Source organism: Prionailurus bengalensis, chromosome B1, assembly GCF_016509475.1.
Source record: "Prionailurus bengalensis isolate Pbe53 chromosome B1, Fcat_Pben_1.1_paternal_pri, whole genome shotgun sequence".
Classification (NCBI taxonomy): Eukaryota; Metazoa; Chordata; class Mammalia; order Carnivora; family Felidae; genus Prionailurus; species Prionailurus bengalensis.
In genome coordinates, this window is record NC_057344.1 from 145,563,718 (window position 1) to 145,589,984 (window position 26,267).

At 43.6% G+C, this 26,267-nt stretch overlaps 1 protein-coding gene across 2 annotated transcripts in view; it reads right to left on the reverse strand.

The window, feature by feature from the left end:
• PARM1 (prostate androgen-regulated mucin-like protein 1) overlaps nt 1-24,205 on the reverse strand; it is a 112,935-nt gene extending 88,730 nt beyond the window's left edge. Inside the window, exon 1 of one of the 2 annotated variants that reach the window (XM_043572470.1) lies at nt 23,814-24,205. In XM_043572470.1, the coding sequence (XP_043428405.1) occupies nt 23,814-23,856 (43 nt within the window). In that variant the 5' untranslated portion in view covers nt 23,857-24,205. The remainder of the gene's footprint in view (nt 1-23,813) is intronic. The other variant, XM_043572471.1, reaches the window with a different exon arrangement.
• Nucleotides 24,206-26,267: the final 2,062 nt, after the last annotated feature.

Sequence of the window (26,267 nt, forward strand, 5' to 3'; positions counted from 1 at the left end):
GGATCCAGTGTCATTTTGCATCTGAAAGCTCTGTGGAAACTACCAGGTGCTATTCAAATGTTTTCATTAGAATTTAAGGAGCAAGAGCCTGAAGAACTACATGCTTAGGGTAGGCTTTTCCATTTGTAAAGTTTTTTTTTTTTAATGCTTATTTATTATTTTTGAGAGAGAGCGAGGACAAGTGGGGGAGGGGCAAAGAGAGAGGGGGCAGAGGCTCCATGTTGATAGCAGCGAGCCCCACGTTAGGATCGAACTCATGAACTGTGAGATCATGACCTGAGCTGAAGTCAGACGCTAAATCAACGGAGCCACCCAGGCACCTCAGTATTTTCCATTTTTAATTTTTTAAAATTGTTTTATTTATTATTTTTGAGAGAGACAGAGACAGAATGCGAGTGGGTTAGGGGCAGAGAGAGAGGGAGACACAGAATTTGAAGCAGGCTCCAGGCTCCGAGCTACACAGCACCGAACCCACTGTGGGGCTCGGACCCATGAGCTGTGAGATCATGACCTGAGCTGAAGGCGGACGTTCAACCGACTTGAGCCACCCAGGCACCCCTCCATTTTTAAATTGAAATTCACAGTTGCCAGTAGTCTGATTAATTTTGGATCAGGTATTGGAAAGCTTAGAGATTAAAGACTTTAACTAACATACGTGATTTCCAAAATACGAAACTGTGCATTAAAATGTGGCTTTTATGGCATTCTACCAAACAGACTGTAATGGAAAGAGCAAAGTTAAAACACCCATGACTCGCTCCCAGGGCTCTCACTGACCCACCACCTCAGTGACACATCTCTGATCCACTCTGCCCCCCCACCTACAATGATTTCCTTATCTGTAACTACAAGGACAATCTCTGCCTTTGTGGGTGATCAGAGGGTGACGAGGATGCATCCAAGAGCAATCTGCACATTGGAAGCTATAACCCACGTAAACTTGAGCCAGGACTACCGCTAGTATAAGGACATGCTCTGGCACCAGACCATCCTGAGGAGCCATTTGTATTTTCAAAGCAAGAATGAACGTCAGATGTTCTGAACCTTATTAGGGACCCAGAGTTCAAGTACTGGATGCAATCTATGGATCTTCTCCCCACCCGCCCCCGCAAAAGGACACATACGTACATATATGCAATGCTGGCTGCAACTTTAGGAGTTTCATGGAGTTCCTGGTGGTCATTTATGGATCAGCCAGGTTTTCGTAGACTTCAGGTTAAGAATCTGTTGCAGACCATAAAGAGCAGATGCCAGAGGTCCTCGCGTTTGAGACTTTTACTTAACAGATGATACACGGAGGCAGGGCACTTATCAGTGACAGAGCCACAAATGTTAAATATAGTTTTAACAATGTTGTTCTTCCATTTTAAAAACCTGACCACTCATATTCTATAGAGAAAGCTCAGTTATTTGGACTATTTTATTGGTAAATAAACATTTAATTTGTCATCCCTGTTAAATCAAGGCAAGTTTATGCATATCTTATCCATTTTCCATAGCACAAATTGAATTTATACCTTGAAATGATGCTGTGTAGCAAGGAAGTATAGACTGAATTAATCCAATGTCCCATTTGAAGCCAAACTGCTAATGCTTTTAGAAGGATACTTTATCCACCAGGGCTTAAACCTAAATTCTTAGATGCATTTTGATCTACCTATTAATCATGCTTCCTGAATTTATATACTAGCTGCCAGTACCCCATCCAAAAGAAAAATCAAGTGTTGGTTAAGTCTGATGCTAAAAAAGTGGATCTTTATAAAAATAAAATCAAGAAAAGTTGTGAACAATATAATTTGCACATTAAGGAGTCCAGGTGGTAAGGGTTACCACTTCCCTTGCAGATGGGGATTTAGTGCCTGTTACTTATTCACGGTCATCACAACCAGTAGAAATTTCTTTCTTGCAGTGCAGTGGGGTTGGTTCATGTTTTCTCAACATGTTAGAGCATATCAACAGTGTCACAAGTGAACAGCAAATTAGCTGGTTTGTAACACTGAGTTTATAGCAAAGTCCAATCTATACGTTGCTTGCTGTGTAGTTTCAAAATAGCAGCATTTTTTGGCCAGACATTATGAGTCAAAACACAGGTCAAATTTGGGATGTTAAAAACCTTGTAGTGTATAAAAGACAACCTACTGAGCGGAAGAAGGTATTTGCAACTGACATCTCTGATAAATGGTTAGCATCCAAAACATATAAAGAACATATACACCTTAACACACACACAAAAAGACAAAACACAAAAAACAAAAAAAACAAATAATCTAATTAAAATGGGCAGAAGACATGAACAGACATCTCTCACAAGAAGATATACAGATGGCCAATGGACACGTGAAAAGATGCTCAACATCACTCACTCTCAGGGAAATGCAAATCAAAACCACAGGGAGATATTACGTCACACTGTCAGAATGGCTAAAATATAAACTACACGAAACAAGTGTTGGCGAGGATGTGGAGAAAAAGGAACCCGCTTGTACTATGGGTGGGAATGCAAACTGGTGCAACCACTGTGGGAAACAGTGTAGATGTTCCTCAAAAAGTTAACAATAGTGTTACCATATGTTCCAGTAATTCCACTACTGGGGATTTACCCAAAGAAACTGAAAACACTAATTCAAAAAGTTATATGCACCCCTATGTTTATAGCAGCATTATCTGCAATAACCAAATTATGGAAGCAGTTCAAGTGTCCATTGACTGATGAATGGATAAAGATGTGGTATATATATGTGTGTGTATATGTATATATATATATATATACATATGTATATGTATATATATATATATATACATATACACACACATATATATGTGTATATATATATGTATACACACACACACACACACACACACACACACTGGAATATTACTCAGCCATAAAAAAGAATGAAATCTTGCCATTTGCAACCACATGGATTATTTAGAGCATATAATGCCAAGTGAAATAAACCAGTCAGAGAAAGACAAACACCGTATGATTTCACTCATATATGGAACTGAAGAAACAAAGGAGCACGGGGAAAAAGGAAAACCAAGAAACAGACTCTTAACTATACAGAACAGACTGGATGGTTACCAGAGGGGAGACTGGTGGGGGGAAGTGTGAAATAGGGGATGGGGATTAAAGAACACAGATATTGTGATGAACACTGAATAATGTACAGGATTACTGAATCACTATATTGTACACCTGACACTAATATAACATTGCATATTACCTACACTGGAATTTTTTAAAAAATTAGAAGGAAAAAAAAAAGCCCTTTTCAGGAAGCAAAGAACATAGATGTTCTCTTAAATCCAAGCTGCTATTGTTGATAGTTCGACCAGAAGAGGCACAGCTTCAGACAGAAGATAAATGAAGTCACCTTGGCTAGCACAGACCTGGTGAAGTACCACCTGGCTCATGTCAGTGAACTTTGTGCCTCTAGTTCAAGCTTTCTGTGTCTTCCTAGAAACCCAACAACAATGACGTCAAAGAGAAATTGGGTCCTTTTCTCCAGAACTCCCTTCCCTTCATACGCCATCTCAGCAGGCTTTTAATTTTTCCGGGGTAGTTCTTGCATCAATAGTGAATGACCTCTTCCCACCAATTCTGAGAAGAATTTATCATGGAGATTGAGGCTTAGAGCTTTGGAGGTTATATTCCAGATCTGCTCCTGGCTTCTGCCTCATGTGCCGTGTAGTCTCAGGCAGCTGCCATTCCAAGTTTGGAGAGGAGGTGGAGAGGTGGCCAGGCGGGTCATGATAGAACTGGTAGCCTCCAAACTGGCCAGCTTGACTTGCCAAGGGAGACAAGCTGTTTCACCAGACCTGACCCACTTTCCTTCCTCTTCCCATCAGGCCCCTCAGGGTTTGAGCCCCAGCTGGCTCATCTGCTTTCTTCGGTCTGATGTCTCTGGAGAGGCCAGGATGTTCTCAGATGTCAGTGGTGGGGATCGCTTTTCAGACTTTAATGGTTCTTGTCACTCCTTTCATTCTGGAAGAATTATCATAAAGAACAATCTTCCATGGAAAAGATTGGTCATTCCAAGCATGTGCCCCAAAACAGATACATGAGCTGGTTGACTTGCTCAACCCTTATATAACCTCAGATTTCCTGATTAACTCCTTTAATCTTAATTGTTTTAGAAAAAAAATTCAAAGCTTCTAAAGCTCTTTACTCCTAGTCTCCTGGGCACTGATGTTGGGTCCCAAGCTGTTTGACCACATTGCTTTGGCAAAACAATGGCTCTCCCTGGGATTTTAAAAATATAATGAGGCTGTTCTTTTGCTTTGTAACTATTTATCTCAGCATGGACTCAGTTCTCATCAAGGAGCTTTGTTTATAGCTTTACATTTTTTTACTCCTTTGAGAATAACCCAAATCAATAAAGACTTTAGACAGTAGACCTCTCACTTTTCTTAGAATATTTCTCTTGCCTATATAAGCAAAACTATCTAGGTAATTACATCTCCTGTAAGAGAAATTATACTTTTTCCGGGGAAAAGAATTTCAAATATTGATTTTCACTCTGCCCTATCAGGAAAGCTGTAATTCCAAAGCAACATTGACTAGGTAGAACCAAACAAATGTCCATATCCTACCTAATCAGAAGATGTGGATGTATATGAGTATAGCTATTGAATATACAGATTATCCAGCTTTTTATGGAGACGAAGAGTTGAGTTTTAGATATTACAAAAAATGCATGAATCCACTGAATATTAATTTTCCCTGAAAAAAACATCCTTTCTCACGTTACCTGGTCTCCTCCTTTCTAAATTCTTCTAATTATTTTGGTAAGGAAGGACGCAAGTAAGAAAGGAGGAAAACACACATCCCACCCACAAATACACCGGCAGAGAAGTGAAACAACGCCCTCAAATTTGCCCCATGCCTCCCAAACAGCATACATGCTACAAGTCATGCCATTATTACAACGTTCCTGAAGCATCTAGAGTATTCTCGAAGTTAAGCTGGCTGCCTAAGCAGAATTGCTATTGCTTAGTGCAACCCATTCTGTGATCTAAGGAGAGTCATTAAAAATCTCATTAATTTAGACCATTGGTTTTCAATGAGGCTGATAAGTTTAGAAATATGTGAAGGCATTTCCTTCCCTCCCTTCTTTTTTTTTTTTTCTCTCTCTTCTTTTATCTTCCTTGTCACAATGTCTGTAGGTGCTACTGTTTATGTAGTGGTCAGGGACCAGGGATGCTGTCTCTTTATGCTATGTCCCCTCCAAATGCCCACAGCACTCTGATTAAAAAATACCCGATTTAAAAGGTCTCAACCAGCCCTCTACAATCAAAGGAAATAAAAATTAAAAAGTTAACAAGTAAAATAAAAAATACCTGATGTGACTGCAGCTGCTATCTTGAATAAAAAGTTAACTTATAGTTGATTAAATTATTGCCTGCTTCTTTTATCAGTGGGGGGAGTGCCTCTCACGAACAAGGCTTAGAAGTGAAAATAATACAGCTGGCATGGGCTGAACCGTGTGCCAGCAAAAAGATATGTGGAAACCCTAACCCCTAGGCACCTGTGAATGTTACCTTAGTTGGAAATCTGGTCTCGGAAGATATAATCAAATTAAGATGAGGCCATACTGGATTAGGGTTGGCCCTGATGCAATATGACTGAGTGACCGGTGTCCTCGTAAAGGGAATCTGGACACAGACGCAGAGGGAAGAAGGTCACGTGAAGACGGAGGCAGAGATTGAAGTTAATGCTTCCACAAGCCAAGGAATGCCTGGGGTTACCAGGAGCTGGAAGAAGCGAGGCAGGGTCCTCCCCTTGAGGCTCTGGAGGGAGCATGGCCCTGCTGAAACCTTAATTTCCAACTTCCAGCTTCCACAACAGTGAGAGAATACATTTCTGTTGTTTTAAGCCATCCAAGTTTGGGGTAATTTGTTATGACAGCCCTAGGAAACTAAGACAATAGCTAATCTATATTTATCCCAAACTTGGCAGTTTGGCACAGTCCAAGGGAGCATGCAGTTTGCAGCGGAATGGGGGGAGTGATGTTTGGGTACAGGCCACTTACTGGCATCTTCTGCTGCTGGGTGACAGAGAAGGCAGGAGCCGGTGTCCCCTCCTACCTGGGAGAGCACACTTTCCTTTGAATACCTCTACCTATGAATCCTTTAAAGGACAATCTTTACTGGATTCTCTTAGCTAAAGTGAAATTTTATTGCAAAAGTATGTGCCGCTAAGGGTGGTTGTCCAAAGACAGCACGCTTGTTTGGAAAGCAATTACAATTCCTTCCCAAATTTCAAGAGCTGCCGTGTGATCCTGTGAAGCAGGCTAACAGGATCTCCTCTCCATTCTGTGCTTCCCCTGGGATCTTCTGATGTCCCTTGCATTCGTGGAGCCTCTCACCATGCAGCCCCTTACCCAGGGGCTGTCCCAGCTCCCAGGCCACTCTCCACTCCCAAAATGTTTTCGTCCTACAGGCTACTAGAGGCTCTCTGCCCTTCTATGTGCCAGTCCATGGCAATAAATAAATTACTCTCAGCTACTCTAATGCATTACTTCTTTTTTTTTTAAGCTTATTTTTTTTTTTATTTTGAGAAAGATAAGAGCATGAGCAGGGGAGGGCACAGAGAGAGAGAGGGAGAGAAAGAATCCCAGTCTCCACACTGTCAACACAGAGCCCCACACAGGGCTTGAGTTCACGAACCCCAAGATCATGACCTGAGCTGAAACCAAGAGTCAGACGCTTAACGGACTGAGTCATCCAGACACCCCAGTGGTTTACTTCTTTCAGAGATGATGAAGCCTTTAATCCTAACTCTAAGTGGAGGAGTGCTAGGGAACAATGAAGAAGGGGCTTTGGAGTCTTTAAAGTCGGGGCACTCCTATTCCTATAAACATGAGATTTGTAGTCTAAGTTCAGCCGCTAAGGAGCTGTGAGATCTTGGGTCTCCATCTTTGAGCTTCAGATTCGTCAGTTCAACCCAGTAAGTCCTGAGCACCTACTGTGTATACACTCACACCTGGGCAAGGGATATGAAGCTAAGACAGCATTCTTCCTCTCCAAAGGCCGGAAGTCTAAAGGGGTAACGTATGCAAACAGCTGAAGGGGAACTCTGAGCTTACAGGATGAAGAGAACTTTGGCTGGCAGCCAATGGAGTACAGCTTTCTAGAATGAGGAACTGGCAGGGTGAAGGGCTGAAGGCAGTGGCGTGTGCTTCCATCCTGGGGAAGACTTCCCAAACAAGAATCATCTATTTGTTTCTGTAGCCTCTCATACCATGAGTACCCCCGCATTATCTCTCCTTCGTTCTGCCTCTAACTCAGATCTTAAGCCACTTGCTAAGGAGTGTGGACTTGTTTCTGTAAGAAATGGGGGGTTTCTGGGGCACCTGGGTGGCTCAGTCAGTTAAGCATCCGACTTCGGCTCAGGTCACGATCTCACAGTCCGTGAGTTCGAGCCCTGCATCGGGCTCTGGGCTGATGGCTCAGAGCCTGGAGCCTGCTTCCGATTCTGTGTCTCCTTCTCTCTCTGCCCCTCCCCCATTCATGCTCTGTCTCTCTCTGTCTCAAAAATAAATAAAAACGTTAAAAAAATTAAAAAAAAATAAAAAAAAGAAATGGGGGGTTTCTGGAAAATTCTTTATAAAAACTTTGAATAATGGGAAAATTTAATCATCTACAAAAAATGGGAGAGAAGAGTGCAATGGACCCTTATGTACCCTTTGCCCAGTTTTAAGAATTATCAACCCCAAATCATTTTTTTTCTGTTAACCCCCCCCCCCCCGCCACACACACACACAACTATTTTCTCTAGGATTTTGAAGCAAATACTAGGCACAGTGGCACTTCTTATGTAAATATAACAGTGTGTATTTCTAAAAGATAAGGGCTGTGGGGCACCTGGGTGGCTCAGTCGGTTAAGCGTCCAACTTTGGCTCAGGTTGTGATCTGAAGGTTCATGAGCTCGAGCCCCATGTCAGGCTCTGTGCTGACAGAGCTTAGAGCCTGCTTCAGATTCTGTGCCTCCCTCTCTCTCTGCCCCTCCTCAACTCATGCTCTCTCTCTCTCTCAAAAACAAATGAACATTTAAAAGGGCTATTGCTAAAAACATATGGCTATGTCATTGTCATACTGAAACAATAATACATTAATATCATCAAATGTCTAGGCAATGATTAAATTCCCAATTGTCTCAGAAATATCATAATTTATTCTTACAGTTTTGGTTTGATCCAAGTAAGGTCCACAATTGTGACAGGTCACTGTGTCTCTCTTAAAGTCTCTTTTTCATCAATAAATCCTGCCTCCCCATCTTTCTCACAATCTCCTTTTTTTCCTTGCAATTTATTTATTGAAGAAACCAAGTACGTCTGTCTTGTAGAGTTGTCTGTGGTCAGAAGTTTGTTGATTCCACTTCTGTGGTGTTACTTAACACCCTCTTTGAGACTCTGTATTTCCTGTGACTTCACAGTTGGATGTGGAGGCTTGATCAGATGTGGGTCCCCTTCAGTGTGGGAAGCCTATTTCACAGGGGATGGTGTACCTTTCCATCAGGAGATATAGTATCTGGCTATGCCACCCTTCACGGTGTTGTCAGCCAGTGAGGGTCAGTGCCAAGATTCACTAACTCATCAGGTGATACAATATGGTGCTATTCTGTTTCTACCATGCCACCTTCATTTATTAGCTAGGATACCTATATAAAGACGGTCATCCCATCATCTAGTATGTGGTCACCCCGTGGGACACAGCACAAAATAAAGGCAAAAATAAGATCAATCAATCAAGAATTTTAATTCTATTTATCTCTTATTTCCCAAAATAACAGCCTCCTCCAAGGGAGACCAATGAAGCTGTGTGCTGTTACTGTTTTGTTCCGGTATCACAATTAACTCATGACTTTGAACAATGTGATCCAATCCACTGCAGTTATCCTTACTGGCGTTCAATTTGTTCCATCTTTGGCCAGTGGGAGCCCATTAAGTGGTTCTGAGTCTTTCTGACAGGAGCCTGGTAGCCTTTGACAGCATTCTTACTACGTGGTAGAACAAGATATTCTAGGCTCATCTTATGTATTTTCTAACACAGACGGGGAATTCGCCACTTCTCTAAGAAGCCTTCGTTCTTTTTAAAATTTTATTTATTTATTTTTGAGAGAGACAGACAAGAGTGAGAGAGCATGTGTGAGAGGAGGAGGGGCAGAGACAGAGGGAGAGAGAGAATCCCAAGCAGGCTCTGTGCTGTCATCACAGAGCCCAAGTCGGGGCTTAATCTTATGAACTGTGAGATCACAACCTGAGCTGAGATCAGGAGTCGGACACTTAACTGACTAAGTCAGCCAGGCACTCCTCCTTTGGTGGAAATGGGGTTTAGCAGCCACAATCAGAGCACCTAGAAGACTCTTAAGTAGATCTAGGATTGCTTCTCCTCCTTCGGTGGGGAGCAGGCAGTTTGGCCTGGCCTGAATGATTTCCAAAAGAGTGGTGAGAGACTGTGAGAAGGGAAAGGGTGGCCAGTGACCATTTAGGAGTTACTGTGACAGTCAAGGAAAAGATGACAAAGTCCTCGGTCAAGTCTGTAGATGCGGGGATGGGGAAGAGGACCAGAGTCGAGAGAGAAACTTCCGAGACCAAATTTACATAGTCTGATTTGGCCATTCAAGACAGTAGGGGCTAAGGTGGGTAAAAGATGACGGACCTGGGTTCAAAGCCTAGCTCTGTCACTTATCAGCTGTGTCATTACTTAACTTCTGAGACTCAGTGACCTGAACTGCAACATGGGATCGGGACTGTCTCTCCCATGGGGTTGTTAGAGGAGGATTAGATGAAGTGGCAAAGGAAATCAACATCATAGTATAGTGCGATACCTACTAAAACTAAAAATTACAAATGTGAAATCTCTGCCTTATACTAGCATGCTTATGAGCCTTATTTGGAATACGAAGGGGTTGCCCTATATGCTCATGGGCTGTTAGTAATGGATGCTTTCACATTTGTTTAAACCACATTTTATTGATTATTTTATCAAAAAGATGATATAACAAATTTAATGTTGCTGAAGAAAAACAAATCCTATATTCTTTGCGGACTGTTTTTCTTATTTGATGTCTAAGATGACAAATTTCTTTTTAGAGAAGCTTAGAATAATGTTTTCATTTAAAATTGCTCCCATAAGTGACAAAAACATCAAAATCAAGATATTAAAAATGAATGAAGTATCTGAAATACTTATCAGTTAAGTCAGAGTTTCTTAAAATACCGAGACACTTGTTCTGATCAATGATTTATGTAGCGCTCTGGTTTTACAAAATATAATATTACTTTAAGTCAATTCCTTCCCAGAACCTTCCCTGCCCATTACGTCAGTGATATCCTGTAAACCTTCCTGAGGTTTTTGCTTTTCTAAGATAGAGTTTTTGAAGGCTCCATCAGAAGGATTTCTGAATCAAGATTTTGAGGATAAAAATAGCTATCCAGCAGTTACTATAGCCACATTAAATGTTGATAAAGAGGAATTGAATTATTGATACTATCTTTACTTTTTTAATTGTGAAGGTAATACAAACTATTTAAAAAATTTCAGACACAACAAAGGAGCATAAAAAGCAACACTGATCCAAAGCCCACCTGCCAGAAATAACCACTGGATTCTTCTGAATCATTTTCTGTGCAGACACAGACATAAAAATAATGCTTTCAATATTGCATCACAATGTACATTTATTGTGTAACTTGCTTTTCTGATACAATTGTGAAATATAAAGTGACAATTATTATTTCAACAGATCGTAATCTATTTAATGTGTTAGTACATAAATAAACCAACCGCCTCATTCATCCAAACACTTGCTTGGTATTACGTGGCTGAATGAACCTTGAATGTATGCTAGCTTACTGGATTAGTGCTTTATACCTAGACATTTACATTATTTCCAATGTACTAACATTTTAATTATTTTTGCCAACATATTAATATTTTTACAAGTTCTTCACCAAGGGTTGCCTGGGTAGCTCCGTTAAACAGCTGACTCTTGGTCTCAGCTCAGGTCTTCCTCTTGGGGTCATGAGTTCAGCCCTATGTTGGGCTCTGCAATGGGGTGAAACCTACTTAAAAAAACTACTTAAAAAAAAAAGTTCTTAACCAAAACAAACAGAATCAAGTCTGGGCCAGTAAGAGACACATTCTTGTCAATTTCTGTGTCTATTTATAGTTTCCACAATAAGAAAAAAAACAGTGGGGGGGGCAGCTTTTAAAAACTGTTACAAAACAAGAGACAATAATCCCTTACTGACATTTAATTTTTTTAACAAAAACTTGGCTGTAAATTTCCTAATCTCAAAAATCACATCTCTCCCTCTTTCTGATAACCCTCCAAACTGTAACGGTTCTCAGTGATGTAATAATTTTTGCTCCTTCAGCAGCCACATTTGTCTTCGAGATTTGGGGAAACTTGTCTTGTGAATGCATGTTCCTTTCCCTTCCTTTATTTAAAAAAAATTCACTTGAGGGGCGCCTGGATGGTTCAGGGGGGTAAGCATCCAACTCTTGATATTGGCTCTGGTCATCATCTCACGGTTGTGGGATTGAGCCCCGTGTTGGGCTCTGCACTAACAGCACGGAGCCTGCTTGGGATTCTCTCTCAAAAGAAATAAATAAAAACTTTTAAAAATGTTACTTGAATAGCTTTATTGAGATGGACTACACAAATATAAAATGATGCAGCTACTTTCGAAAACAGTCTGACAGTTCCTCAAAAATTAAGCCTAGAATTACCACAGGCCCTGCTTTCCATCTCAGTCGGGGACACGGTCTTTCCCAGAGCGGGGAGGTGGGGGAATGGTCACCTGTCGTCCAGAGTCATGCCCACACCCCCAGAGACAGTTCCCTGCTGGTCCTCCAGCATCAGGGCAGACTCACTGTCCTTTGCCCCTCCCCAGTTTACAGTCAATGCTGCTACACTTCAAGATGCCTGGGCGCCTTCCCGCCCCAAGAATGGGCAATGGACCTCACTGGTCAAGCAAGGCAGGTGTTTTTAATGCGAAGTGTCATCTTTTCTATTCTTTGGTTTGTTTATAGGTTGCACTTCAAGTACAATCTTAAATTTTACCATTGCCCCTGAGGCTTCCAGACAAGTATGTGGTTATATCCTAAGCTCCTGTTCTTTTTGGCAGCTGCTATATAATGAAATATTTCTATGTGAGCCGGAGAGTTCCATGAACATTTGTTGGATAATGAAGCTGAGGGATATGCCAGCCTGGGTGATTTTAACACCAGCCTTGTCAGGGGGTGTCAGCCCCGCAGGTCGGTAACACGTGCTCTCGGGATGCAGGTTTGATTTAGTCAAGGCTTTAACCACTTCCATCCATTGCTTGGACTAAAACACAATTCATATTTCAGAATGACCAGTGAAGGCAGAATGCAGAGTCTTTAAGGCCAAGAAAACTCCCCATTCTGTTCAAGTTTATTAGTAAATAACTTATGCTCTCAACACTCAGCATCTGAATTTACTTAACTTTCTCAAACATCACTGGGAAACCACCAGTCATGCTTCCTTCAGACTCAAATTACTTTTCACCATCGGGTTGTTTTTAGTGATTCAGAAAATTCTCAAAAATGTTCAAATAGTGGAGGTATCTTTATCTTTCTAGCTGAGCTCAAAGGTGACATTTTCTTTCTTTCTTTTTTTAATGTTTATTTATTTTGAAAGAGCAAGCATGTGCACGTGCAAGGGAGAGGCAGAGAGATGGGGAGAGACAGAGAGCGCAGAGCCAGATGGATGCAGGGCTCCATCCCACGAACCATGAGATCATGACCTGAGCCGAAATCAGGAGCTGGATGCTCAACTGACTAAGCCACCCAGGTGCCCTAAAGGTGACATTCTCTTTTTTTCTTTAAAGTTTATTTGTTTTTTTGAGTTAAAGGGAGAGAGAGCATGAATGAGAGGGGCGGAGAGAGAGGGTGAATCTTAAGCAGGCTTTAAGCGTAGAGCCTGACATGGGGCTCAAACTCATGAACCAGGAGATCATGACCTGAGCTGAAATCAAGAGTCATATGCTCAACCCACTGAGCCACCCAGGTGTCCCAAGGTGACATTCTCTCTCTCTCTTTTAGTTGGGGAAGGAGGGAGAGAGAGACAGAGACAGAGAGAGAGAGTGGGGAGGGACAGAGAGAGAGGGAGAGAGAGAATCCCAAGCAGACTCTGTGCTGTCAGCATGGAGCCCAACCTGGGGCTTGATCTCAGGAACAGTGAGGTCATGACCTGAGTCGAAACCAGGTCAGATGCTTAACAGACTGGGCCACCCAGGTGCCCCCCAAGGTGACATTTTCTTAATTGGCCAGAGAACTTAAGACATTTCAGCTATTTTAAAGTGACATCCATGGGGCGGTGGGGGTGGGGGGGTGGGGAAGGCTTACATTTTTAAAAGAAGTGTTTTGTATGTGCATAGCTAAAAAAAAAAAAAAAAAGCTGATTTTAAAGCTTAGCTTTTGTAACCCTCAATGAAAACTAAAGGCTGACTCATATTTTTTAAAAAACTAACTGGAAACACTAGACATAAGCACCTGATAGTAACTGAGTTTGCCAATGTCTCATTTTTGGGTGATCTAAGGTAAAATTTGAATTAAGTCTTCATTTTGGCCACCCTCAAAAATGTATTTTAATCATTCAGTTCAACAAATATATTTTGGGCACACCCTAAGTGCCACATAGTATTTAGCACTGGGGATCCTACAGAAAACAACAGACAAAATCCCAGGGGGGCAGGGATGGGTAAGGGATGGAGGGAGATAGACATTAAAGAAAAAGCAGAGGGAAAGGCAGTTAAGGGGCGCTGGTAATATGGTATTGTGAGGTGCAACAGGCTGTAATTTTTAAAGTGCTGGTCAGGAGAAATCTCAGTGAGAAGGTGCCATTTGAGCAAAGATTTTCGTGAGGTGAGGGAATTAGCCATCTGGAGAAAGGATGCGCTAGACAGAGGAACCAGCCATCGAATGCTTTAAGAAAGCCAGTGTGGCTAGCGTGGGATGAGCGAAGAAGATGCAGAGGCCCAGGTCCAAGGATGAATGTGGTGGTGGCTCGTGGTGGTCTTAATGGCCACGGTAAGGACTTGGGATTTCACTCTGGGTGCAATGGGAAGCCACTGTAAAGCTGTGAATAGAATGATGACGTCATCTGATGCATTTCTATTGGATCAACTGTTGCTATGTAGAGAAAAGACTTTAGGAAGGCAAGGGCAAAAGTTGGTTGACCTATGAGCCAGCCACCACAATATTCCAAGAGAAAGAGATCGTAGTTCACCCAGAGTGAGAGCAGTAGAGGTGGCAAAGGGTGTTTGAATTCTGTATCTATTTTAAAGGTAGGGCAAAAAGATCCTGAAGGATTGGATGAGGGGCGTTGAGAGAAAAAGACTCCAAAGATTTTCAACCTGACTCAAAGAGGACTCATGATTTTCAACCTGAGCAGCTAGAAAGTTGAGTTGCCATTAATTGGGATGGGGAAGGCTGCATTTGGAGCCTTTTGGTGGAGGGAAGTCCAGGAGTTCAGATTTGGATATGTTGGGCTTGAGATGACTATTAGATGTTCAACTATTGATTTTCTTCTGACCAAGTCAAAATTCATCATCCTCAAAGAATGCAAATTCTTTAAGGGTAGAGTTTTGTCTGTATTGTTCATTGACGTATCTTGAACAGAGTCTTGGACAATGTTTAGTATATGTAGGTTATTAATTAAAAATTAATTTAACAAATATCTGTGAAGCACTCATTGTATGTCTCATTCTGTTCTACATTCTTGGAACACAGTGGGGACAAAACGGCTAAAATTCTTGCCTCCTGCAACTTACAACCTAGGGGTGGGGGGCAGGCAAGCCAATGAAGTAAAATAAATTAAACCTACTATATGTTGGCATACCTGCCTCATAAACATTTGTTGAATATTAACTAACATGGCACTCAATCCAGCAAAGGAGGAAACTCAATGTATATTATCATAACTCAACGAGGGGGAAAATTGAGATCTTGGGAGTTGGCACTCTATGCCAGCCTGACTTATGCCAAAGCCCATTCCACCGTACCGTGTTGCTTCTCACAAATCCCTTCCTCACCTGATAAATTTCAGGGCTGTGCTTCTCTTCCTATAAGGATTTAAAGGGGATTCTGTCCAAAATAGGGCTCTTTGAGGTGCAGGCGTAAGATGGCTGCCGGGAAGTGCACACCCTCGGGCCACTGAGCCCTCCTTACTGGATCCAAACCAAGCAGCAAATTCCTCTTGACATCTTGAAGCGTTTTCTCCCTCTACTTACCCTTTTACAATGCTGGGGTACCTTACTTACCTGCCATTAAATGCCACCGCATTGTTTTATCTGAAAGGCTCAATTTGCAACCTTTCACAAACCCAAAAATGTATACCAATCGAAGTTTTACATTCATATAAATTTGAGGAGGAATCTCTTCTCCCCCCCCATCAAAAAATGAAACCTGAGGCATTTTCCATTCCCAGCAGTGGCATAAGGGTGGGGGGGGGGTGGGGTGGTCTTCAGAAGCCCCAAATTATTTTAATTATTACGCCCTATCACCACCACCCCCACCAACACATTCAGCCATCTGATATTCTCTGTCTCATGCAAGGGACCACCCCCAGCCTCTCCCATGTAGCCTATGTAGAAATTCTGGAACAGCCATGATCCCTTCCTACTGTCCATTTCTGACCCAGTTTTCACATGTAATCTGAGGTCACACTTACTTTCCCACCAACATTTCCTAGAATGTAAATGATGAATGATCATTTATCCTTCAAAACTGATAATTCCCTCTCTTGCTCAGGCCTGTCTGAACAGCTCTTCAAAAAGGAGAATTCCAGAGCTCTCGCCTCCTGAATGCTGTCCCCATTACCCCTGTAATTTTTAAGACAAACATCCAGGGTTCCGTTCCTCATCAGCTGGGTGATGGCCATATTCATCTTGATGTTGCCTCTCAGGCAGCATCCATCGACAGCAAGGATTCCTGACTGGCAGAGTGCGCCCGCCAATAACTTGCCTCTTTTCCCCAGCCAACAAAGAGGTGTTAGGGCCACCAGATCCTTTAGGACCTTCTGATGAACAGATGGGCATCTAGATTCCCTTGTGTTCTCATTCTCAGATGTGTTGAAATCCTTTCATAATCTGATATAACTTGACATGTTCCATGAACTCAGTAGAATGATGGTGTCTTAAACATTTCCCTAAACACGTATTGACAAGGCATTGTAGTGAATAAAGCGAGCATTCACTATTTGCATAGTGAATAAAGAGGGCCTCCTTTTATCCTTACAATGATTGTCATTGTTCTTCCTAAAGAATCCGAGTTATAGTACAAAGCAAGAATCATATAGCATGGAGTGTTTAACAGTCAAATAAATGTTCCACACCAGTATAATGGTATCTGTCTGTTGCCCATATGCGGGATCACAAAAGCTTTTCTAACAGAAACTGAAAAGATTTTCTAAGAAGCGGACAGCACCGGTAATAATCCGATGTCACAGATACAATAGTAAGTGAGCAAACTCTGTCAGTAATGAGGTTATGCTTCTGGACAACACAAAACTGGCAAGAATATCGTAATTTAAAAGGTAACATATATTTTCATCACCCCATTCAACCATGGCCAAAAAGCAAAACAAAACAAAACAAAAAAATCAAACAAAATCTCCTCCCCTCCAATTCTTTTCATGTTCAACACCTGCACTAGAGTTCCTCTGTCCTTATTTTCTCCCTCATAAAAAAGTAAATCAGGGGGGCGCCTGGGTGGCTCAGTCGGTTGAGCGTCCGACTTCAGCTCAGGTCACGATCTCGCAGTCCGCGAGTTCGAGCCCCGCGTCGGGCTCTGGGCCGATGGCTCAGAGCCTGGAACCTGCTTCCAATTCTGTCTCCCTCTCTCTCTGCCCCTCCCCCGTTCATGCTCTGTCTCTCTCTGTCTCAAAAATAAATAAACGTAAAAAAAAAAAATTAAAAAAAAAAAAAAAAGTAAATCAGGTATCAGAATTTGGAAGATGTTATCATCAAAGTATTCTACCGTTCATCTTATTTTGTATCCTATAGACATGTTTTCTAAATACCACACTGGTAACTTCCCACAATGGTTTTCCACGAACAGTTACCTATTCATAGATTTTGCCTTAGGTATAAAAGGTGCAAATTCCCACCATAGTCCAATTGCTTCAGGTTGGTGTGTGTGTGTGTGTGTGTGTGTGTGTGTTTTCCAATTTGCTTGAAATTCTAATATGCTGCTTGAGGCTCCATACCTACAGATTTCAAGTATTCCAATAGACCTATACGGCAGGAATTATGTAAACCTTATATAATTAATATTTGTGAGATGTACGAAGATCCTGGCACAGAAGAAAGCATTGAAATCCAAAGCTATTCTCTAACTTTCTTTTTTAATCAGTTGCCAGCTGGATTCTAGAAGGCTTCTAGTTCCAGCTCTCAGGCAAGAACATTGCTACCATTTAAAATACGTATACTGTTGTGGTTTTTTTTTTTAAAGGAACGGTACAGGAGGCTAAGGTAATAGAGCCTCAGGAAGGCTACAGAAATCCCAATTGTTCAAAACCACATAACAGTGCTATCCTAGAGACAGCTGCTCTTAAATTTGTCTTCCCAAGAACAGACTGAAAAGGTACAGGACAACTAATGTTAGGTGAGGTGGGGTTGAAAATAGAGCTAATCCTGTATCAAACCCCTTGTTTAGGTGAACCGCAGATGAAAGGCCAAAGGTAGGGGTTCTAAATAAAATACGGGATGCCCAGTTAAATCTGAATTCGAGATAAACCACGAAGAATTGTTTAGTTTAAGTGTCCCAACTATTATGAGGGACATACTTAGAATACACTGTTTATTTGAAATTCAAATTAGACTGGGCAACCTGCGTTTTTATTTGCTAAATCTGGCAGCGCTAGCCAAAAGAAAACTAAAACAGCTTATTTTCAGTTGACATTATACCACCCTGTACCAATGAAAAACATAGATGGAAAGAATTATGTAATTGTCTGTTTTGTTGTAATGATTTCTACATCACTGAGACCTTGGCAAAGGTCTCAAGGTTTATAAACGACATTAAAACAGGTAAAAGACAGGTGAAAGAAACGGGCTACTTTGGCATAAGGATTATGACGAGCCCTTACTGATCTACACATCAGGAAATCTGATGTTCCATGAATTCTGTCATTTAAATAATTGCAGCTGTGACTAAAAATATAAGTAATGCCACACATAAGTCCGTTTTATTTATTTTTTTATTTAAAAAAAAATTTTTTGTTCAACGTTTATTTATTTTTGGAACAGAGAGAGACAGAGCATGAACAGGGGAGGGGCAGAGAGAGAGGGAGACACAGAATCGGAAACAGGCTCCAGGCTCTGAGCCATCAGCCCAGAGCCCGACGCGGGGCTCGAACTCACGGACCGCAAGATCGTGACCTGAGTTGAAGTCGGACGCTTAACCGACTGCGCCACCCAGGTGCCCCAGTCCGTTTTATTTTATAGTCACCCCACTTGCACATTCACCGGACGACAACCTATTAGCCCTGCATTTCCAAGTAAAAAGCAATCATTGCCTAAGGCATGCACTCACTACCTGCCTACCTCTTTTCAGAATTGCCACTGTCTTCTAAATGAAACATCATTTTTTCCCAAAAACTGTTTCATTCAGTATCTTATTAGCAAAGCAAATATTTGATTCCAAAACTAACATGTCCAACTTAAGTGACAGATACTTGCAAAAGAAAGCAAACTGTTGTAAAGGCTATGGGTGTTAAGGCAGCCAATCCCTTTTGAAAGTATTTTCAGGGGCGCCTGGGTGGCGCAGTCGGTTAAGCGACCGACTTCAGCCAGGTCACGATCTCGCGGTCTGTGAGCTCGAGCCCCGCGTCGGGCTCTGGGCTGATGGCTCAGAGCCTGGAGCCGGTTTCCGATTCTGTGTCTCCCTCTCTCTCTGCCCTTCCCCCGTTCATGCTCTGTCTCTCTCTGTCCCAAAAATAAATAAACGTTGAAAAAAAAATTAAAAAAATAAAAATAAATAAAATGTCCATTGTTTCCAAATTCTGTGGCCACCTTCTCACCTACCCACCCCTGCAGAGAAAACGCTTGCTTAAGAATGTCTGATCAAACATCAGACATTGGCCAATCCTTATGAAAACACACAATTAAACCTGGCCCAAATGCTCAAGGTAAATTAGAGATCTGACCATTACTGATGATTTTGGGCCTGAGAGACAGAGACAGAGAGAGAGAATGAAAGAGAGCCATTCTGGATCATTCAGATAACCATGAGCTGCCTATTCTTAAGTTCTTGGATCTGAATCATCCAAAATTTATGGCTCTAGGAATCTGACTTTAAGGTTTAGCTGAGTTGGGCTTCTGAAACACACACAGTTTGCAAAAGGCTTTGTGGAAGAAATACAGTCCTTCATGAGACTTGACTTCTATTCGTTACAGAGCATTTTTTGGACTGTTGTGCTAATGCTGAGAGGACACATTATTAACCTTTTCAAATTAGGCATTTAGTAGGCTCAGTTGAATATTTTCTTAATTTGCACATTAAGGTTTGCCAGAACAGCTGGCACTGTGCTAGGATATTAGTTGAGATCTTTGATTTACATAGTCTAAGCACAAGCACAGAAACTCTATTTCCGAGAGGGGGACGTGATGGGTAGCAATCGCTAGTAAACTTTATTTACAAGAGTAATAAAAACAACAGTGGCTAACACTTATTCAGTGCTTACCACGTCCCGGGCAATGTAGATATATTCAGTCACTTAACAGTTTCAACAACCTTATGAGGTTTTACTTTCCCAATTTTGTAGAGAAGAAAACGCAGAATGGTTCAGTTTCTTGTCCTAAATTACACACTTAGTATGTAGTAAAACTTAGCTTTGTACCTAGGCAATCTAGAATCTTCCCGCTTACCACTTTGCAGCACTGCCTCAGTAAAGGTATCAGATAACAATAAAGAGCTTCCTCCTTCTCAGGTCAGGTTTCATGGGAAGGAGGTGTCACTTCTTTGTGCTACTGACTTCAGGGGAACAGGAGATAACCAGGCTAGAGGACCGTGAGCAACCCGTCACCCCCACTCCCAGACAACCACGGATAACCTCACTGTTCTTAAATGTGTGTGCATGTTTGGTTTATTTTTAATAGTTTTATAATATGATTTATGGTGAGGCTTTCCTATGCTTATGATAAGCTCTTGACCTATATATCAGGATCGGCAGTGAGAACATAGCCATAAATGTGTAGGGTGGGGTTGCCCTTCCATGATAAGGACATTCTAGATGTTAGTCACCTGGAGAAGAGCTACCTGATAAGCCCAGAGCACAAACAGGATCTCTAGCTGGTGGCCGACTGCAGTCTAGCTCTCCTGGTCTTGACCACCAAAGGGCAACCAGTCGTTGCCTAGGGCAACCTAAGTACTGGGGTAAGATATGATAGTTTCTTGGCAGAGAGAGCAGGGATAGACAAGGCAGTCTCTCCAGGACAGGAAAGTAGGATCATGGGGTTTGTGTTTCTTTTACCTGTGTTTGCTTCCCTTTTGTCCCCCTTGAGTGTTGGAAAAGGGGTTTGTAAAGTTCTAGTATATCTCAGATGTCTCAGTGAGGAAGTTTTTTTTTTGCAGGGGTGGGGGAGAGCACAAGCAGAGGAAGGGCAGAGAGAGGGGGACAGAGGATCTGAAGCGGGCTCTGCACTGACAGGCTGATAGCAGAACGCCCAGTTTGGGGCTGGAACTCACGAACCACAAAATCATGACCTGAGCAGATGCTCAACCAACTGAGCCACCCAGGTACCCTTGAGTGAAGAAGTTTTTAAACAATTCAGCCATAGAACACCAAGAGGTGGCAATGATGGTGGTGGGCAAGGAGAAGAGAATCCAGAAGGGAGAGGGAAAGGAATGAGGATGGAAACTTCCTGCACCCTGCCATCCTCCCTCCTTCCCTCCTCAGTTCTACAGCCAAAACGTGATGGTGCCAGCTTGTATTTCAATTTGGAGGCAGGACTCCTGTGTGCCTTGTACAGAGAGATGTTTGAGAATGGTCTGTAAAATACCCTTAACAGTTTATGCCACAGTCAACTTTGAAAGAACTGAAGATGGTCCAAACTTTCTCTCTTCCTTCTTTTTAAAATACAAGTGAATAAGTGTCAAGATTACTTTTGTTGACAATGCCCACATATTTGCAAGTGTCCAAGTGTCCGTTATTCAGGCAGGAGTAAGTGCTATGAATATACCGAGTGGATTTACTAAGCTACAAGATGTCCCCTGCCAAGCCCCATTCCTGGCTCAAAAAGGTATCACCTGAAGAATTTTACTGGAGGGGTGAAAAAGAAGGAAGAGGAGAAGGTAGAAGAAGAGGAGGAGAAGCTGGAGGAGGAGGAGGAGGAAGAGGAGAGTAGGCGGAAGACTAGAGGAGAACACAAAAGTAGCAACTACTGGGTGAAACTAACCAGAGCTTCACCAGAGGAGCTGGGAGAGGAGTCACTGAAACATACATACCACACTCATTTCAGGAACCCTCACCCCTCTCTCCTTTACTGACGCCTCTATTGTTTTTCCTAGAAAAATGCTATTTTGGTTTCTGAAAACACCCTACTTTGGGATGCAAAGAATCACATGAGGTATTTACGCCAATTTTTATATTATTTTCCTGACAACTAACTGCAAGTAGCCTCCCCTAAAGAGATTCCTTCAGATGGAAGGTTGAAAGACATGCAGAAACGTTAACTATGTTTCTAGGGTCAGGAGAGCCCCCAAACTGGGAGGTGGCTTTCTCCCTTCAGAACCACCCCCCACCATGTGTACATGGATGGGGATGAGGCTACTCTGTGTGTCCACCAGCCTTCTCTCTCCACTGATGGACAAGGGCAATAGTCTCCCCTCCAGAATAGCTGGGCTAAACTCTAAAACTGATCAAGAAAAAAAAATGTTGAGTTCCTTAGGAAAAAAAAAAAAAGCTACAATACACTGCCTAGTAGGGTTAATCTGGGTAGTGCCAACTGCCAGAGCTATCAATAAAAATTAAAAAGACAATGGAGCCCCTGGGTGGCTCAGTCATTGAGCCTGACTTCAGCTCAGGTCATGATCTCAGGGTTCTTGGTTCCAGGCCCTCTTCCGGCTGGGTGTTGACAGCTCAGAGCCTGGAGCCTGCTTCGGATTCTGTGTCTCCCCCTCTCTCTGCCCCTCCCCTGGTCACATTCTGTCTCTCTCTCTCTCAAAAATAAATAAACATTAAAAAAACTGAAGAAGAAAAAAAAAAAAAAAGACAAGCCACAAGCTAAAATTAGGAAACAAACCTATCTATGGGCTCTACTGGCTCACTCAAGTTTTTCTGAGCTTTGAGCTTCATGAAAAGATTCCTAGCGAGGAGAAAAGTAAAGGCACCTTTCATGTCATTTCGTAAACACCTCTTGCCTGGAGTGGGGCTGGAATTGCCTCACATGGCAACCCCGTGGTTTGGGATGGCGGCTGTTACACCTGCTAGGATCCTGGCGCTCCCCGCTGAGGCTGTGTAGCCAAAGCGCCCAGAGTGTTCCGGAACCTCCGCAGACGCGATTGCTAACCGTGCGGATACCAAAACGAAAGGTTTTCTCAGGCTTTCAGCAAGTCGAGAAAAACAAAAACAAAAACAAAAACAAAAATGAAACAAAACACGCTATACTCTCAAGTCTGGAAACTTTTCCTGAAAATTGCATTCTCTTTTGTGAGCTGTCAGGAAACTCCTGGCTTCTTTTCCAAGGATTGTAACGACCGCTGCCCACAATTACAGGAGCCCAAGCGATTCAGGAGGAAAAGAATTCACGGACTATAGGCAGCAGTCAAATCGGCTTGTGCCATATGGCTTTGGAACATTCTTATCGAAACATGCCGGTGTCCGCGTACTCCGCTGCTTGTTCCACTGCCACCTTATCCAGAGTCAGCTGTCCCTTGTCCGGCTGCATTTTCTGGAAAAGCTGGGTACCCAGCACCAGACAGACTGAAAGCGTTGTTTGAATGTACCCCGGCCCCCACTAAGCCGAGCTCAGCCCTGATCCTCTCTCCACAGCCCCTGCCAGAGGCCGCGGTCAGTGGTCCCGAGACCCGCGAGACGCGCGCGGCGAAGACGTCCCGAACTGGTGTCGGGGGCGAGGGGTAGTTTTAGCCAACTTAACGGGTTGTGCCACGGTTTCTCCCCTTTTGGGGAGGCTCCGGGTCACGGGGTAGAATTGCAACCCCAGGTTTGATCGCGAGTCAGGCAGCTGCCGGTGGGGCTGTTAGTGCCGCATCATCCCCAAGCGCACCTCCTCAGAGACGCGGGAGACCGGAGAGCAGAGACCGCCAAGTCTCAGGGACCGCAACCAGACCGCCGCGCGCGCAGCCACGGCTTAGAGCCATCCGGATGCCATCGCCCCGCTCCCCCGCCGCTTCTCCCGCTTTCTCTTCCCTCCCAGGGTCCAACCGCCTCAAGAAGTCGGCTGCCCGACTCTGGCAGGGTGTGCTCGGAGACCCGAAAAGCCTCAAGTCGCCATCAGTGTCGCCCACCAGGGTTCGAACGCGTCGCGCAGCCACCTGTTCCACAAAGCCCCGAGTTTGTGCGGGCGTGGGCTGCGACAGGAAGGACCCCGTCACCCCCTCAGTCTCGCACAGCCCAGGCCCTCCACAGGCTCACACCACCCCAAATTCAAGTGCGCACATACCTTCACGCAACTCCGGAGGCTCGCGCCACTCGGGCCGCCCGCGCGCGGTGACTTACTTCCCGGTGTCCCCGCTCCAGCCCCAGCCCCAGCCCCGGCCGCCGGAGCCCCTCCCGCGCCCGGCCGCTCGGGGAGGACGGCGCCCCCAAATACCTGCCGTGAAGATGCAGAAAGCGAAGAGAGTCGTGCAGACCATGGTACCCGGGTGTTCGGTGTCGAGCTCCGGGAATGACCGAGCGCTCCGGGCGCGTACGGCTCCTCCTCTGCCCGGCTGGCTGCCGCGGGAGCCGGGAGGCGAGGGCGGCTCTGCGCGCTCAGCCCCGGCGGCTCGGGCTTGTTCCTGCGGCTGACGGAGAAGCCAGGCAAACGCGGTGCGGCTCCGTCAGCTGCGTGTGCTCCCGCGCCGGGCGCGTTTCTGCTCCATCCCAGCCGCCCGAGCCGGGGCCGCCTCTGCCGCCGCGCCTGCCCCCGCCAAACCCCTCCCACCCGGGCCCCGCGGCGCTGACAAGGCCACCCCCTGGCCTCCCCTCTCCCGGCGCGCTCGGGTCCCGGGAGCCCCGGCCCAGGGCGGCCTCTGCTGGACAGACTCGAGTTTTGAAAAGGTTTAAGAGTCTAGCACGGTGCTGGGAACTAAACGGATGCTGAGTGTGAGCAGATCTCTGCTCTGGGGAGTTCATCTCAACTTTTCTCATGAATGCTTACAACAGGTGACCATATGCCACCTTAGGCGTCAACCCGAGGAGCCAAGACCCCACTATTGCGTAAGAGAATACACATTACTTTCCTGCGTGCAGGTTACACCCTCATGCGCATTCAACCCCACTGCACTTCCTGCTGCCTGAGCCAGGACGTCTTTTATCCTATTCAGCTTCTTACCAGAGGAAATAACACTAAGGTCAGGTAACAGTGATCATGGGATCACTGAGCCAGGCAATCTCCTAGGTGTGGTATCATGACTCCTTCCAACAATCTTGTGACATAAGATTGCTGCTATTCCATTTTCCAGATGAGAAAACTAAGGCCTAGAGAAGAGAAGTAATGCACTCAAGGTCACATAGCTGGTAAGGGCTGGGACCCCATAATTGAACAGTTTGTGCACCTGGGTTATAAAAACAAAGGCTGACATTTCCTGAGTGATTGCTGTGTGCTGGGCAACTGTGCTGCACAGATACTAACTGTGTGAATTCTCACAACAGTCCCTTGAGGTGGGCACTATTATATCTTCGTTTTCAGGGGAGGAAGTGGAAGTACAGGGAGGTTTAAGTACTTGTCCAAGATCACACAACTAGCTAATGGTATGGGTAGGATGTACCCACACCCCCATCCTCTGTACTAAACTTGGTTTTCAAACCCCAATGTTTCTGTATGTTCTGTATGATCAAAGCTGACCTTGCACTTAATCTTCCCCACCACCTTAGACTTGCTTGTTTCTCACACCTCTATCAGACCAGATGCCAGATCATCTCTAATATCTCTGTTGTTATGAGCCTGCTGGTCCCCTAGTCACCAGAGCTGGAAAGCGGCTGGAATTAATGAGCCTTCCTAAAGAATTAATTTGCTCAGGACCATTAGTAGCGCCGGGGAGCAGCTTTCTTTTCCTGTGGCTTCTTTTTCCTGTACTCAGGTTTCATTTTCTCACTTGTTTGGGTCTTATCACGGTATCTGTGATGACGTGCATTCCTCTGCCTGACCCCACCGTTACCACCGGTGCAGCTGGTCACGCCTTCCACAACCAGATGCAACTGGGCTCAGAGGTTTGATGGTTTGTTTTGTTTTACTGGGATCTTTTTTCTTGGTTAATTGATTGATCCTTGTTGGAATGAGAAGTAAAAGATACCACAACCAGGTGCCTATCCTCTTTCCTCCTCCCTAGCCAGAGAACCTGTAAATTCAATTTGTTAAACAAGTTTTCTGAGTGCTTTTGACCTTGAGGTTTTTCCAGTTTCTGGTGCTCTCTACATGATTACGAAAAATTTCTGCATCTGCGCTGTGGTTGTCTTGGGGGGCAAGGATCATACACAGGTGAATTTTATATGTAAAATAAAATGTGTATATTTGTATATACATATTTCTTCTTTATCTTATTTATATATAAAATTTATATAAGGCAATGATGCCTTTCAAGGAGGGCCATTTCAGTAACTAACTCTATGATAAAAATAAATGTTTTTCAAAATCCCTGTACAGAGAAAAATATTCGATTGGATTTCAGCAAAACTTTAACGGAAACCCTCTGGGGGCACAAAGCATGTGTGACTCCAGCTTTGATATCTAAGATGATGGTTTGGTACCCAAAGGATGGTGATTCCCACGTCAGAATCAGTTAAAATTTCCAAAGCTTTTCATTGTATACGGAATAGAGTTGAAAATTGTTTCGTTCACTAAAATCAGTCATTTTTATTAATGGTTAAAACTTGTAATTTATTATTTGGTGAAAACATATTTGATCACTTACTAGATGCCAGACCTCATGCAAGGCTGTGGGAATGTAATAGGTTGTAAGAGTCAGGGCAGGCCAGGTTATGCTGCTGTAATAACCCACCCTAAAGTCTCAGAGGCTTAAGCAATAATGATTTATTTCATGCTCATCAACGTCTGCTATAAATC